Source organism: Carlito syrichta, unplaced genomic scaffold (genome assembly GCF_000164805.1).
Source record: "Carlito syrichta isolate Samal-C Ts95f unplaced genomic scaffold, Tarsius_syrichta-2.0.1 Scaffold301970, whole genome shotgun sequence".
Lineage (NCBI taxonomy): Eukaryota > Metazoa > Chordata > Mammalia > Primates > Tarsiidae > Carlito > Carlito syrichta.
In genome coordinates, this window is record NW_007246066.1 from 333,019 (window position 1) to 348,393 (window position 15,375).

General features: G+C 56.8%; 1 protein-coding gene across 1 annotated transcript in view; it reads right to left on the reverse strand.

The window, feature by feature from the left end:
• Positions 1-15,375, reverse strand: part of SYNE3 (spectrin repeat containing nuclear envelope family member 3) — a gene marked incomplete at its 5' end in the record, with an annotated part of 59,903 nt that overhangs the window by 26,219 nt on the left and 18,309 nt on the right. Inside the window, 7 exons of the mRNA XM_008055843.2 lie at positions 2,391-2,597; positions 4,662-4,791; positions 6,805-6,977; positions 7,096-7,257; positions 9,860-9,994; positions 10,897-11,040; positions 13,068-13,250. Of these exons, the coding sequence (XP_008054034.2) occupies positions 2,391-2,597; positions 4,662-4,791; positions 6,805-6,977; positions 7,096-7,257; positions 9,860-9,994; positions 10,897-11,040; positions 13,068-13,250 (1,134 nt within the window). The remainder of the gene's footprint in view (positions 1-2,390; positions 2,598-4,661; positions 4,792-6,804; positions 6,978-7,095; positions 7,258-9,859; positions 9,995-10,896; positions 11,041-13,067; positions 13,251-15,375) is intronic.

Sequence of the window (15,375 nt, forward strand, 5' to 3'; positions counted from 1 at the left end):
CCTCAGCCTCCCAAAGGCGCGGGATGACAGGCTGAGCCACCGAGCCCGGCTCAGACTTGCTTTGGCCCTTAGAACATTTGCCAGTGTGGGAGAAAGAGCTGCAAAACAGATCCGTGGTCTTGGCAGCCTCAGAAGGCTAGGAAGAGGAAGGTCAAACTCTGGGCTGTGCTGAGGTGGAGAGTCTGACATACCATCCCCCTTCAGCTGAGACTCCTAAAAGCTTCACCCTCAAAGGAAATAGGTTAGCCAGGAGTAAATCTAGATCTTGTGTGGACTTGCAGCCCAGCTCCAAGTCATCTCAGTGGGCCAGGGAGCTTTAAGCCTTGAACTTGGATTCAGGGGCCACAGGATGGTAAAGCTCCTGCTTGTCTACCAGCAGCAAACACAATTTTCCCTGGAGAAAGGTTATCCTAAATCTCAAAGTACTCTTAGACACATTTTCTGAAACACGATGTCCAGCTCACAATCAAAACAGCCACACACAGATACAAGACACCAAGAAGAACTGGCAGAAGCAATAGGAGCATATCTCAAATGCCTTGAGATACTGGAATCATTAGACACACTCTGTAAAATAACTGTGTTTACTGTATTTGAAGAATTAAAAGATAAGCTGAAAATGTTCACCAAGGCTCTGAAAGCTATAAAGAGTGACAGAGCAGATTATTCAAAGACCCTAGTAAAAGTTCTAGAACTGACAAATAGAATAACAAAACGTAGGGACTCAGTAGACATGTGCAATAGCAAATAAGACATGGCTAAAGAGAGAATTAAAAACTGGAAAATGGGTCATAAAAAAATCCAGAATGCAACATGAAAAGGTCAAAGGATAAAAAATACACAAGAGATGGTAAGAGTCATAAATTGCACAGTGAAAAGGAATAGCATATATTTAAAGGACACCACAGACAAAAAGGAAGACAGGAACAAGGCAGAGACAATATTTTAAGTACTGATGTTAGAGAATTTTCCAGAAAGACTCTAGACCCCAGATTCAGGAAATCAAATGAATTCCAAGCAGGATAAGTAAAAAGAAATCCAAACCCTAACATAGAGTGAAACTACAGAAAAATAAGGAAAAAGAGAGGAAGTCTGAGACCTAGTTGAGAAAAACCTTGTGTGATAAACTCAGGGGTCTAACCTCCACACTCAAAGGTTTTCATTAGGGCAGGACAAGGTCATGGTCATGTTTGTGATTCCAAAGGGTTATTCTGGCTGAATACTGAGTCATGACCTGAACAGGCGTGTGGGGAAGGAGGGGAGAGACCAGTTGGGAGGCTATTGCCATAATCAAGGTCAAAATAGGAAGTGCCTAGATTAAGACAATGGGAGTGAGGGGGACAAGCAAAAATGTCTGGGAGTGAAATCAAGCAAGGCTGGGTGACTAATTAGGTGTAGGAATGAAAAACAAAGAAGAAGCCAGGCTCGGTGGCTCAGCCTGTCATCCCAGCGCTTTGGGAGGCCAAGGTGAGTGGACTGCCTGAGCCCGCGGGTTTGAGACCCGCCTGGGCAACTTGGCGAGACCTCATCTCCACAATCAATCAAAAATCAGCTGGGTGTGGTAGCACGCGCCCGTGGTTCCAGCTACTCGGAAGGCTGAGGCGGAAGGATCGCCGGAGCCCAGCAGGTCGAGGCTGCGGTGGCCGGGAGCGGCCACTGCACTCCGGTCTGGGCGACAGAGTGAGACTCCAACTCAAAAAAAGAAAAACAAAGAAGCGGTAGATCGACTGCAAAAATGGCCAAGACTTGCGTGTTCCTCTTTCTCCTGGCCGCACCCACGCCCTTGCCCACACGACTCGGCAGTCCCCCTCATCAAGCCGTGACTCCATTTTCCAGCCCTTGGAATCTGGGCTGGTTTCGTCCAAGAGAATCCAGGGCAAGCAGTGTCATGCAGGTTCCTAGTCTAGGCCTCCCTCTGCTCGCCCAGCTCCTGCCTCAGCTGTGGGAAGTCCGACTGTCCCCCAGGAGAAGAGGGGAGGTGGGACCCTCATCTTCAGCAGTCCACTGACCCCAGAAGTAGAGCCACCCGGCTGACCTGTAACTGACAGCACACGAGGGAGCCGAGATGAGAAACACCATCCAGCGGAGCTCTGCGTAAGTTGCTGAGCTTCAGAACCACAAGTTAAATAAGCAGTCGCTGTTTTAAACCACAGGGGGAGGTGTGTTTGTTACACACCAATAGCTAACCGATACAGGAGTCAAGGGACTAGTGGTGAGATCTTCCGAGTAGGGAAATACAGAAGAAGTAGGCTGAATGAATGAATGAATGCCGGGGAAAGTTCTTCCAAAATCTTTGAACCCAAAACATTTAAACCCCCTTATTAAGACACGAGGCAGAACAGCTCCGGATGCGCTCCTTTTCTTGAAGAATCCCCCGGTGACAAACACACCTGTGGGGGCAAGCCCTCCGGGCGAGGGATCTTCCCTTGGGAACACACCTGCAGCTTGGATTCTCTGGTCTTCAGGTCTGTGGCGGTGGCGCTTCTCCTTGCAATGTTTCTAACCAGCTTGGAGTTTTCCACCTGCAACCAGAGCTTAAAGTTCCTCAGGCGCTGGGAGAAATCCTCACGGCCTCCTTCTTCCTGGAGCAGATTCACCTGCGGGAACGCGCATGACCGGGGTCTCAGGGGTGGAAAGGTCCACCGGTCACGTGTCCTGGGAGGCCCCCTGAGCTGAGCAGCGGGGACAGGACAGGACGCCCAAGAGGGGACAGGGAGGCCAGAGGATGAGGAACACATCTCTACTCAGTGCAGCCACAATTAGGGGCCACGAGCTCTCCTCCCTGTCCCCTTCCGGTCCCCTGGTGGATGCCAGCGTCATCCCTTGCCAGGATGGCTATGCGGGGGTCACACCCATCTGCCACACTCTGTGGCCACAGTGGACTGTCTGAAACGTCAGCCGGTCCGGCGAAGCCCTTGCTTGTACACCTTGGTGGCTTCCCGTCCCTTCCCCGGGGGGCCCGAGAGCCTCGGGTTCTGGCTGGGCCTGTGTCCAGTGCTGCCGTCTCCCCGGGCTGAGCCGAGCCTGCAGACGGTCTCAGCCCGCGGAAGTGGAGCCGTCTCCCTCTGGGTCTCTGAACACCATCCCCTCGTGGGGCACGTGGCTCTGTTCCCTCCTCCCTCCCGCTCAGCCTTGAGGATTCGGCTGATATTTTCTGTCTTCAAGAGGGCGTCCTTGCCCGGGACGGGGTCACGATCACCGTGCCGCGGTATCCCTCGTTCTGGCCTGTCTGCCCATGTGCACCACGCTTTTTAAAAACCTTTAACTGCCCGTGGGGCCCTCAAATTGTGCCCCTGGGTCCAGCAGCATGGACATGTCCTGGGAGCTTCTTAGAAAGGCAGAATCAAAGCTGAGTGCGGTGGCTCACTCCTATAATCCCAGCACTCTGGGAGGCCAAGACAGGAGGATCGCTTGAGCCTAGACGTTCAAGGCCAGCCTGGACAACATAGCAAGGCCTCGTCTGTACAAAAAAAGTCCAAAAATCAGCCGGGCATGGTGGTGTGCACCTGTAGTCTCAGCAACTCGGGAGACTGAGGTAGAAGGAGTGCCTGAGCCCAGGAGGTCAAGGCTGTGGCGGGCCATGATGGTGCCACCGCACTCCAGCCTGGGTGACACCGTGAGACCCTGCCTCTAAAAGAAATGCAGAATCAGATTGTGGGCCCCACTCAGACCTACTGCAGACTCAAACTCCTGGGCTCAGACGATCCTTCTGCCTTAGCCTCCCAAGTAGCTGGGACTACAGGTGTGCGCCACCAAGTCAGACTAATTTTTAAACATTTTTTGGTAGAGACGGGGCCTTTCTGTATTGCCCAGGCTGTTGTCAAACTCCTGGGCTCAAGTGACCCTCCTGCCTCAGCCTCCCAAAGTGCTAGAATTACCAGAATGAGCCACCATGCCAGGCCTAGAACCTGCATTTTTTTTTTTTTTGAGTTGGAGTCTCACTCTGTCGTCCAGACTGGAGGGCAGCGGCTGCTCCCGGCCACCGCAGCCTCGACCTGCTGGGCTCCGGCGATCCTTCCGCCTCCGCCTTCCGAGTAGCTGGAACTACAGGCGCGCGCTACCCTGCCTAGGCTAATTTTTGATTTATTGTAGAGATGAGGTCTCGCCAAGTTGCCCTGGCGGGTCTCGAACCCGCGGGCTCAGGCCATCCACTCACCTCGGCCTCCCAAAGCGCGGGATGACAGACTGAGCCACCGAGCTAAAAAGGAATAACGTTCTTTTCAAGGCAGCTCCGTTTTTTGAAAAGCAGTAAGGGACAGTGATGGATGATACGATGTAGCTACTTCATTTTACAAATGAGAGCGATGGCACAAAAGCAGACCCGGCGTGCCCGATCTCAGCTCCCAGGTGGGGCCAGCAGGAAGTCCTCTCCTCCCTGCAGGGGCTGCCGTGGGGTTCAGGGAGGGGAGGGCCTGTCTGGCCAGGGCACGTCCGCGACCACCCCTGGCAGCCTGGTGCTGCCAGTCTGGGCTCCCTGCGGCCCTCTGTACCTTGGCAACCCAGGCTCCTTGGGCCATAGCGGGGGCAGGCCCACATGGGCTGCCCCGTGCCTCAGGGCTGTGCGTGTGGCCCCGGCAGGGCCCGGGCTGTGCTGGGGGCCCCCGTCCCATCATGGGACCCGGGACCCGGGCCCTCCGCCCAAAGGCCCACGAGACACTCACCCGCTGCCGGGGTCTGGGAAGAGGATCTGCGGGGTTGATGACAAACCCAAACTTGGGGATGTTATTGGTGAAAACCATCTTCTTCCCCGAATCCTCTTCCGTCCTCTGCAGCTGCCAGTTTCTGATGAGGCTGAGAAGGCAAACAGCCCATCAGTGTGGTGGGGTCCACCGGGTGAGCGGAGCCCCAAGGATGGGGGGTCAGTGTCCCCATTCAGGTTGTCGGAGTGTCCCCAAGGCACGCTCATGTCCAGTTTCCGACTTGATCACTATTTTCTTTCTGAGTCAGAGTCTCACTCCGTCGCCCAGACTGGAGTGCAGCGGCCACTCCCGGCCACCGCACCCTCGACCTGCTGGGCTCCGGCGATCCTTCCGCCTCAGCCTTCCCAGTAGCTGGAACTACAGGCGTGCGCCACCACGCCTGCCTACTTTTTTGTTTATAGTAGAGACGAGGTCTCACCATGTTGCCCAGGCTGGTCTCGAACCCACGGGCTCAGGCAATCCTCTCGCTTCGGCCTCCCAAAGTGCTGGGATTGCAGGCATGAGCCACCACACCTGGCCACTTGCTGTTCTAAAGACGCACCTCCCCCAAAGACCCTCCTTCCCTCCCAGGGCCCTCCACATCTCTCTTGACCGAGGCTGCTGGTCCAGTTGGCCTTCTCTTGCACTTGGAGGAAGAGCAGAATCTCCTGTCGGGGATGGGTTTTCCAGAACGTGGGGATAATATGTTCTTGGCTGGGCACTGTCTCTACCATAATTCTCTCTCTCTTTTTTTTTTTTTGAGTTGGAGTCTCACTCTGTCACCCAGGCTGGAGTGCAGTGGCACGCTCACGGCCCCCGCAGCCTCGACCTGCCAGGCTCAGGCCATCCTTCCGCCTCAGCCTCCTGAGTAACTGGGGTTACAGGCATGCACCACCATGCCCTGCTATTTTTTTAAATGTTTTTGTAGAGGTGAGGTCTCGCTATGTTGCCCAAGTTGGTCTCAAACTCCTGGGCACAGGTGATCCTCCTGCCTTGGCCTCCCAAAATGCTAGGTTACAGGCAAGAGCCACCGAGCCCTGCCATTAATATTACTATTTCACCTTTTTTTTTTTTGGTAGAGACGAGGTTTTACTATGTTGCCCAGGCTGGTCTCGAATTCCTGGCCCCAAGGAATCCTCCTGTCTCAGCCTCCCAGAGTGCTGGGTTACAGGTTTGAGCCACTGAGCCTGGTCCAGTTTTCCACTCTAAATCCATGTTCCCCTGTCATAAAGGTGCGTATGCCCAGCCAGGTGCAGTGGCTCACGCCTGTCATCTCAGCACTTTGGGAGGCAGAGGTGAGAGGATTACCTGAGCCCAGGGGTTCAAGACAGCCTAGGCAACCTGGCGAGACCTCGTCTCTACAATAAATAAAAAATTAGCCGGGCATAGAGGCACGCACCTGTGGTCCCAGCTATTTGGAAGGCTGAAGCGGAAGGATCACCCGAGCCCAGCAGGTCGAGGCTGCAGTGGCCGGGATTGAGCGTGTCACTGCGCTCCAACCTGGGTGACAGAGTGAGACCCCAATTCAAAAATAAGCAAACAAATAAATAAAATGAGCCAGGCACGGTGGCTCACACCTGGCATCCCAGCACTTTGAAAGGCTGAGGCGAGAGGATTACCTGAGCCTAGGGGTTCAAGACAGTCTAGGCAACTTGGCAAGACCTTGTCTCCACAATAAATCAAAAATTAGCTGGGCATGGTGGCGCGCACCTGTAGTCCCAGCTACTGGAAGGCTGAGGCAGAATCACGTGAGCCCAGCAGGTCATGATCACCTGAGCCCAGCAGGTCAAGGCTGCAGCGGCCGCGAGCATGCCACGGCCCTTCAGCCTGGGTGACAGAGTGAGACTCTGACTCCAAAGAAAGAAAAGTGTGTCTGCCCATTGATACAGGGAGGGATGAGGCCAAGCCAGCATGGGCTAGAGGCTGCCTCTCAAGACAGGGACGTCCCCGGACTCCCCCTGCCCCCGCTAGAATCCCCAATCGGGCCAAAGTGTGGAGCTGCCCGAGACACCCGGCGCCCAGCCGGACTCGCAGAAGGGCCCGGCCACCGGCTCCCCATGCCCCAGCCCTCCCAGGAGGAAGGGGCGCCGCCCCCGGAGAGGCTGGCAGCCGGGGTGCGTCTTACCTCTGCAGGCTGTCCTCCAAAAGCCTCAGAGCCCGCCACGCCTCCAGCAGCTCCCGGAGCGCCCTCTGCACCGCCGCGGCCCCCTCCGGAGAGGACTTCTCCATCACCCGCTGGCCGTGGGCTTCCAGCAGAGGCAGCTGGGCCTCCTTCTCCGGGAAGTCCGCCACCAGCCTCTGCAGGACGCAGAGACACACAGTGACATCCCGGGCAGGGGCGGTCTCTGCTCCCCGCTGTGGGCGCTTGGGCCTGTCCGGGCTTTCTGGGAGGCAGGCGAGAGAACCGGCACCTTACCTTGACCTCGGCCTCCCGGGATGTGAGGTTGCCCGGGTCCACGGCTTCCCACTGTGCCTCCAGCTTCTGCGTGGCCACGGTGACCCACTGCCGCAGCTCCAGCAGCTGGTGGCTGAAGGCGCAGTGCTCTTGCACGCCCTGCTGGCACCTGTCCACGAGGTCCTGCAGCACAGTGAGGGCCCGGGGGCCTGAGCCATGGCGGGGGGAGAGACCCGGCGTCCCCTCATCCCCGCAGGGCTCCCAGACCCGCCAGGGTCCCAGGGCTCCCCACCCAGCAGCGAGGCGGGAGGCTGGTCCCCCCTCCTTCCCCGCACAGGGCTCCACCGAGGAAGATCGACTCTGGTTTCAGACGTCTCTGAGCCTGCCTTACTTTTCTGGAAACTGCCAAGTCTAGGTGAGGGCGGGGGAGTTGGCCTCTTGTCCACCTCCGATGCAGATGTCAATGGGCACGACCCCTCGTGGGCACCGCGGGCCAGTGTTTACGGAAACCAAACACGGGTGCACCGCACACCTGGCCATCCCACGCTCGGGGTTACCCACGGACACGGGAACACCGCCTCACCAAGGGGCGGATGTGTGTTAGCCCTGAACGCGGGTTCACTGTCGACCCAGCCAACCCATGCCCGACGTCATCCCCGGAACCAGCCTCACCACGGGGCGGACCTGTGGGAGCCCCGAAGATGGGTACCCCTTATATCCAGCCCGCCCACACCTGGCATTGCCTACGGAAACGGGGACACACATTCACCAAGGGGTGGACTGTGTGAGCCCCAAACCGCCAACTACCCAAGCAACCCTCGAGAGTCCAATGAAGAAAGACACGGTGGTCTGTTCACACGACGGCACGTCCCACGGTAGCAAGCATGGACGTCTACAGCCACACGCAACGCCACGGATGGATTTACGACCATCACGTGATGGCCAAAGGCGGACACAGAAGAAACCGCTCCGTCCTCTTCCACTTAAATGAGGATAAAAGCAGGCAAGCCCAGCCCGTGCAGGTCGGGGTCAACCCTGAGGGTCGGGAATGGGGAGCCGGGCAGCTCCTGCAGAGGCCTGGGGGCCTCGGAGGCTGCTGTTCTTCTGGGTTTTACTGGGGGCCGATGACACGGAGGCCTTCGACTTCTTGCAATTCATCGAGCGACAGACTCGATGCTCCTCTTGCTGGCAACGATCGTGTGTCCGTACCGTGTTTTTTTTTTTTCAAAGTAGCATTTTGAGCCGGGTTTGAGACCAGCCTGGGCAACTTGGCGAGACCTCATCTCTACAATAAGTCAAAAAATCCAAGCTGGGCTCGGGGGCTCAGCCTGTCATCCCGCGCCTTGGGAGGCTGAGGTGAGTAGATTGCCTGAGCCTGTGGGTTCGAGACCCGCCTGGGCAACTTGGCGAGACCTCACCTCCACAATGAATCAAAAATTAGCCGGGCGTGGTAGCGTGCCTGTAGTTCCAGCTACTTGGAAGGCTGAAGTGGAAGGATCGCCTGAGCCCACAAGGTTGAAGCTGTGGTGGCCGTGAGCGTGCCACTGCCCTCCAGCCTGGGCGACAGAGTGAGACCCCGACTCAATAAATAAATAAACCTGACTTGTGCAGGTTCTAGGGGTTTCTATGGGCTCCTGATGGGTGGGACAGTGTTTCCAATTCCTCTCTCCCACCCTTCTACCGTGAGACCGCCAGCTGCTACTTTGTTAAATGGAATTAGATGAATTCATGCAGACTTTAATTATCACTTAGACCAATGAGCCTTACAGGTGGGACCACGCTCCCTGGAAACTCTAGGGGTGTTTCTGGCGGCCGTGATGATGACGGGATGGGGTGGGTGCCCTGGGAGGACCATCCAGCAATGCAGACTCACCCTACCTCCCACACGAGTCCTTCCGGCATCCACAGCAGTAAGGAACCCGTTTATCAGGCCTGAGCGAAGGCGCTCACCAGGCTGCCCCCTGCAGGGAAGCGCCCACCTCCCCGCCCGATGGAAGCCCGCCCTGGGATTCTGGTCAGCATCGCACCAAGGGTTGTTCACGTCCCAGAAACCACAGCACTGGAGGTGGCCGTGCATTGGCCACGGTCACGGGGAGGGCCGCACCCTGACCGTTCCCGGAGCCTCGAGCGTGGCCATCTGGGAGGCCTTGGGCATTGAGGGATGGCATTCTCACAGAGTCGCTCTCACTGCTCTTTGCTGTGTGGGTCACCTGCATAACCTACCAGCTTCAGGACCGTGAGAAAGACATTCGAGGTGCTTGTCATGGAGACGGGTGCGTAAGGTTGGCTAGGACGGAGAACTCCGCCTTGGGCTGGGGTTCTTGGGGCCTCGAGCCTGGTACAAAGGCAGACCCAGGACTCCATCTGAATCACGGTCACAAGAGGGCCTGGGGTCTGCTCCTCGAGGGGTCCTCAGGCCCGGTCTGTCCCCACGGCTCAGAGCAGGAATTGATCCAGGACGCATGCCAGCAAGATCTCAGGTGGCCACGAGGGGGCGCCTCGCACACACTCAGCAGCGCCGGGGCCTCCGGGGCGCTGGACTGCCCTGGGAAGTCGGCGCGTGCAATTGCACGTGGACTTGTTCGCTGCTGAAGTGTCCACCTACCTAGCTGGGATGTAATTCCCAGGACAAGCAGGGGCCCTGGCCATCTCGCTCGTAGGGCCTCCGTGCTCAGGGCCCAGAACGCTGCCTGGTATACAGGAGGCGCTCCATAGTGGTCTGCTGCATGCTCGAGGAAGGGAAGGAAGGAGAGACGAAAGAAAAATACCAGTGGTGGCCGCTTACCTCCAGAGACCTCTGCAGGGCCTGGACGTCGGAGGAGAGCTGGTCCATTTTGTGCTGGTGGTTGGGATTCCCCTGGACGAGAGGCCGCACAGCCTCCAGCTGGGCCCCCAGGTCCAGCCCCTCCTCCTGCAGCTCCTGCAGTAGAGAAGGGAGCGGTGGGCTGTGCTTCCTGCCTGTCCAGGGTGGCGGCTGATGAGGGTGGAGGCTCTGAGTGGGAGCGGGAGAGGGGAGACCTCCCGGGCCTGGGGGTCTCTCCCACGCCAGTGGCCGCACCACGTGGCTAGACTGACGGTCCCAGGCTTGGAGCCAGACGGATTTTCCAGAATCGGACAGAAATATTCTGGGACAGCATGGAAAGAAACTCTGCTACGGACCAGATGGCATCTCAGGGGACAAAGTCACATCTGGACCCAAACTGATAACCCACTCTGGTTGTTCGCACCGGGGCGGTGGTTCACGCCTGTCATCACAACACTTTGGGAGGCCCCACTCTTGTTTTGAGGAAGCCCCTCCTCATTTAGTCTTAAAGCCCAAAACGCACAATGTGTGATGTCTTCCAGGAACACCGTGGATTTACGTGTGAGCCGCGCTCGGGTTTTAAAACGATAACTGTTGCATCACGTGCAATTTAAAAACCAGCAAGGGCCGTATCCGGACAACAATTATCTGTGATCAGCCCATTCGCAGCCCAGGCGAATTTTAAAATACTTACCCTCCGGGCCCAAATTGGTTTGTTCAACTGAAAGCCTCTGGACCCCTTAGGAATACTTAGCCAAGCGATTTTACAGACAAAGACCCAGGTTAGACTTTGGAAGTGAGGAGTTAGCAAAGATGGCTTATCAGTCTGCTGGGCCCAAGGACCCGCGGTCTGAGGCCAGGAGCCATCAGATAAATAAGCAGAGATTCTGGTGAGACGGAGGGTCTGCCCTCCGATGAGGGACCGCTCTCGGCTCGAGCCGCTGCCGTTGGGCTGGTGACAGCCTGAGAAAGGAGGCCGATTCTGGGAGCGGCGGGCTTTGGCCCCACGGACCCCTCACCTGCAGCCTCAAGAGCTGGGCCTGTTTCCCAGGGAGGTCCTGCTGAAGTCCCTTCTCGGCCTGGACTCTGACTTGGAGGTCCAGGAGTTTTCTCCGCAGGGGCTCAGAGGCCGCGCCAAAGTCTTTGTGCTGAGCGAGCCAACTCTGCAGAGACAGACCGGGCCCCACGTGTGAAGAGCCGCCCTCGCGGACGCCGAGTGGGCAGACCCAGCCCTGGCCAGCTCAGACTCCCTCGGGGGCCACCCCCTCCGGGGAGCCTTCTCTGAACCCTGCTGGGGTTGTGCGCCTCTCCTTAGAGAATACGTAGCCAAGCAAGACAGCTTATCATAGGCCCAAGGATCAGCAGCTTGAGGCCAGGAGCCATCAGATAAGCAAGCAGAGACCCTGGTGAGACAAAGGTCAGACCTCCAGTGAGGGTCTAAATCTCCAGCATGGGCCAGTGGCTGTTTGGCTGGTGACAGCTCAAGGAGGGGACTGAACAGGACAACTGTTGCCTCTAGAATGGGGCAAACTACACGCCTCATTCACCAACCAAGTCCCCGCAGAGGCCTGTTTTTAGAAATAAAGTTTTACTGAAACCCAGCCACGCCCATTCATGGACAGCTGCTTTCACAATTCGGAGGCAGAGCTGAGCGGGCACCCACGAGGCCAACTGCCCTGCAGATACAAAAGCCTGCACCATCCGGCCCTTTACAGAGCCAATGCCCGCCCTGGCTTGAGAACGGCCCTCCGACGGCGCCTGGCAGTTGATTCCCGCCCCCACCAGGCTGCGAGGGTTTGAGGGTGACGTCCTGGGCCTTCTTCCTCCGCCCTCCTTCCTCCTAGAGCGGTGCCTGGCCCTGGGGCTGGAGGCTATAGAGGCTCCACAAGATCGCAAGCTGAGTCCCGACTCTGCCCCAGTGGACCAGGAGCCGCTGACTGGACCAGCCTGCCTCAGTTTCCACAGCACCCCCGTCATGGTGTTCCTACGTGAACTGGATATTGATGTACGAGCTCTGAAGCTCTGAACACACGCCCAGCTCACAGTGAGCGTCCCGTAGATCGTAGCTGTTACTGATGTCATCGTGAGATGCTCAGCAAACATTTGTCACGTAAAGAGACAGCTGTCTACTACGTGCCACGCTGGGGCTTTGATTTAGTGTGGTCATTTAGAAATGTGTCACTAATAATACGAGCTCCCAGCTCTAGGTGGTTTAAAGCTCCCAAGAGTTTTTATCCCGTTTCTTTTTTTTTTTGAGTCGGAGTCTCACTCTGTCGCCCAGGCTAGAGTACAGTGGCCACTCCCGGCCACCACAGCCTCGACCTGCTGGGCTCTGGCGATCCTTCCACCTCAGCCTTTCAAGTAGCTGGAACTACAGGCGCGCACTACCACCCCCGGCTGATTTTTGATTTATTAGAGATGAGGTCTCGCCAAGTTGCCCAGGAGAGTCTCGAACCCGCGGGCTCCGGCAATCCACTCACCTCGGCCTCCCAAAGCCCTGGGATTATAGGCTGAACCCTCTCTTGATTCACTTTGACTGCAGCAAGGAGAAGGCTGGGGGCCAGGGACCCAGTTAGAGGGGCCATATCAGAATCTTGCCCAAAGCCAGGTGCAGTGGCTCACGCCTGTAATACCAGCACTTTGGGAGGCTGAGGTGAGAGGATTGCCTGAGCCCACAGGTTCGAGACCAGCATGGGCAACTTGGCAAGACCTCATCTTTATGATAAACCAAAAAATTAGCCAGGCACACTGGCACATGCCTGTCGTTCCAGCTACTTGGAAGGCTGAGGCAGAAGGATCGCCTGAGCCCAGCAGGTCGAGGCTACGCTGGCCCTGAGCGTGCCCCTGCACTCCAGCCTGGGCGACAGTGAGACTCCGACTCAAAAAAAAATTAGCCGAGCGTGGTGGCACACGCCTGTGGTTCCAGCTACTCGGGAGGCCGAGGCGGAAGGATCGCCTGAGCCCAAGAGGTCAAGGCTACGGTGGCTGTGAGTGTGCCCCTGCACGCCAGCCAACTCACACAAAAAAAGAATTCTGCCCAGCTTAAATACGAGGAGCCTGAAACTGCGGGCACAGAGGGATATCCCCAGCGCAAGTGGAGGAGCGGATTAGAACACAGGGCCGCCCGCCTCCCCAGGTGGCCCCAGCCCCGTGGCCAGGCTCGAGTCCCCCGCGCGGCGGCCACGCTCACCTGCAGCTTGCTCTTCCTCTGCAGGAGGCCATTGTGCAGCAGGTCTCTGTCCCTCGCGGATGCCGCCACCTGTTCCAGGAGCGTCGCGGCTCTCTCCGGGCCCAAGACGCTGACCAGCAGGTCTCTGTTCAGCTGCAGCACCGTCAGGCGCTCTTTCAGGCGACCGCTCTCCGTCAGGGCGGCCTGGGGGCGACAGGGCCTCCGTGAGCCGCAGAGCAGGGCCGGGCAGGACAAAGCCCCGAAACGGCCAGGACCACACCTGCTCTGGCCACAGCTGCCTAGGAGGCCGCGCCTCTCCGCTGGTGTCCAAGAAAGCAGCACACTCGCGCTGGAGGGGCGCCGTTGGCGAGGTCGGGAATTGCGGGGTCCACTGTGATTCCTCTCTTGCTCCCTGAGAAATAATTCTCACTCCTACGTGTCTCAAGCCACCCCTTGTCCATCGCCACTGTCCTCCACGGCAGCACACCCTTAGCTAGCCCGACTCAGGGATCCTCTACTCCACGTCCCCACTCAAGGACCCTTTAGTCCATGTCCCCACTCAGGGAGGCTCTACTCAACGTCTCCTCTCGCTGACAGCGGTGGGACCATCTCTTTTAGCAGTGTTTTGGACATTTTGAAGTGAGTCAAGGCTTGCAGAAGCATAATGCGAGGGAATTCAGAAAGGCTTCCCCGAGGAGGTGACCCTAGCAGAGTGCTGAGGTGTGGGAGCCTGCCAGGCAAAAAGGAGCCTTGAAGGGGGTGCAGAAGCCTCCTAGGATGGCAGCTGGCTCCCACACAGCCTGAACCCTACACAGCCCAGCCCCCACCTCCTCCAGGAAGCCTTCCCTGACCACATTCCCAGCTCACACTCACTCTTCTCGCCCCCAAACTTAGCAAACCTTAGAGTTTGAGCCAAGCCTCAGGCTCCTGTGGGCGCTCCAGCTATTTTAGGCCAGCACAGGTCTAGCCAAGAATCTGGAAGCCAGAGGACTTTTTTTTTTCTTCAACTGGCCAGAGTCCTTCCACTTTACCTGATGAAGTGACTGAGGACCCACTCCCAGACTGAAGACACTAGCGAGGCATGGGGCTGGGAGGAGAAAGATCCCACCCAGATTGGTAACTTTGGCCCAGGACAGAAAGTGATCATTCTCCTTCGCAAAGCTCAAGCCAGCGCTGTGAGCATTCAAGGCATATGTAGACACTCCTGGAGACCAAACACCACCTCGGAGGAGGCAGTCCTGGCAAGGCCTTGATGGGCAGAAGGTGTTGCTGGAAAAGGCGGCATAGCCATGGCCCACGCAGCTGTTCCACGTGGCCTGCACATGAAGATATCTGGCTTGCGGTCAAAGTCAAGCCTCTCACTGTCGGGGAGCCACCTGCACCCCCCTTCTACCAAGCCTCGACACAATATCATGGGAGTTAAGACTTTAGGCTGTTTTGGGAGGCTGAGGTGAGTGGATTGCCTGAGCTTGCAGGTTCGAGACCCGCCTGGGCAACTTGGCGAGATCTTATCTCTACAATAAATCGAAAAAATCAGCCGGGCGTGGTAGCGCGCGCCTGTAGTTCCAGGTACTTGGAAGGCTGAGGCGGAAGGATCGAGGCGGAGCCTGGTAGGTCGAGGCTGCAGTGGCCAGGAGCGGCCACTGCACTCCAGTCTGGGTGACACAGTGAGACTCCAACTCAAAAAAAAAAAAAAAAAAGACTTTAGGCTGGGGAGTCCCGATTGTGAGTTTGGGTTATGGACTAGCCAGGAGGCCTTAAGTAGTTCTGAGCCACAGTTTATTCTTTTGTGAAGTAGGCTCCCTGGTCTGGTCCTGCATCTGCAGACAGTGGAGGATAATGGTGAAAATGGTACTGAAATATCGATCTCCAACTTACACTAATCACACCAAGGCAAAATGAGAAACAACCTAAGTCTCTGTTTGCGGATACATTAGATTATGGCATACTCCAAGTTAGAATATTATGCAGCCATTGAAAATGATCAGTTTTGCTGGGCAGCATGGTGCGCCTCAGGCCTATAATCCCAGTACTTTGGGAGGCCGAGGTGAGAGGACTGCCTGAGCTCACGAGTTCGAGACCAGCCTAGGCAACTTGGTGAGACCTCATCTCTACCATAAATCAAAAAACTAGCCAGGTGTGATGACGCACGTCTGTGGTTCCAGCTACTTGGAAGGCTGAGGCGGAAGGATTACTGTACTCCAGCCTGGACAATAGCAAGACTCCAACTCAAAAAAAAGGATAGAAAGAAAGAAAATGATCAGTTTTATTTGAATGATTTTTTTTTTTTTGAGTTGGAGTCTCACTCCGTCGCCCAGACTGGAGTGCA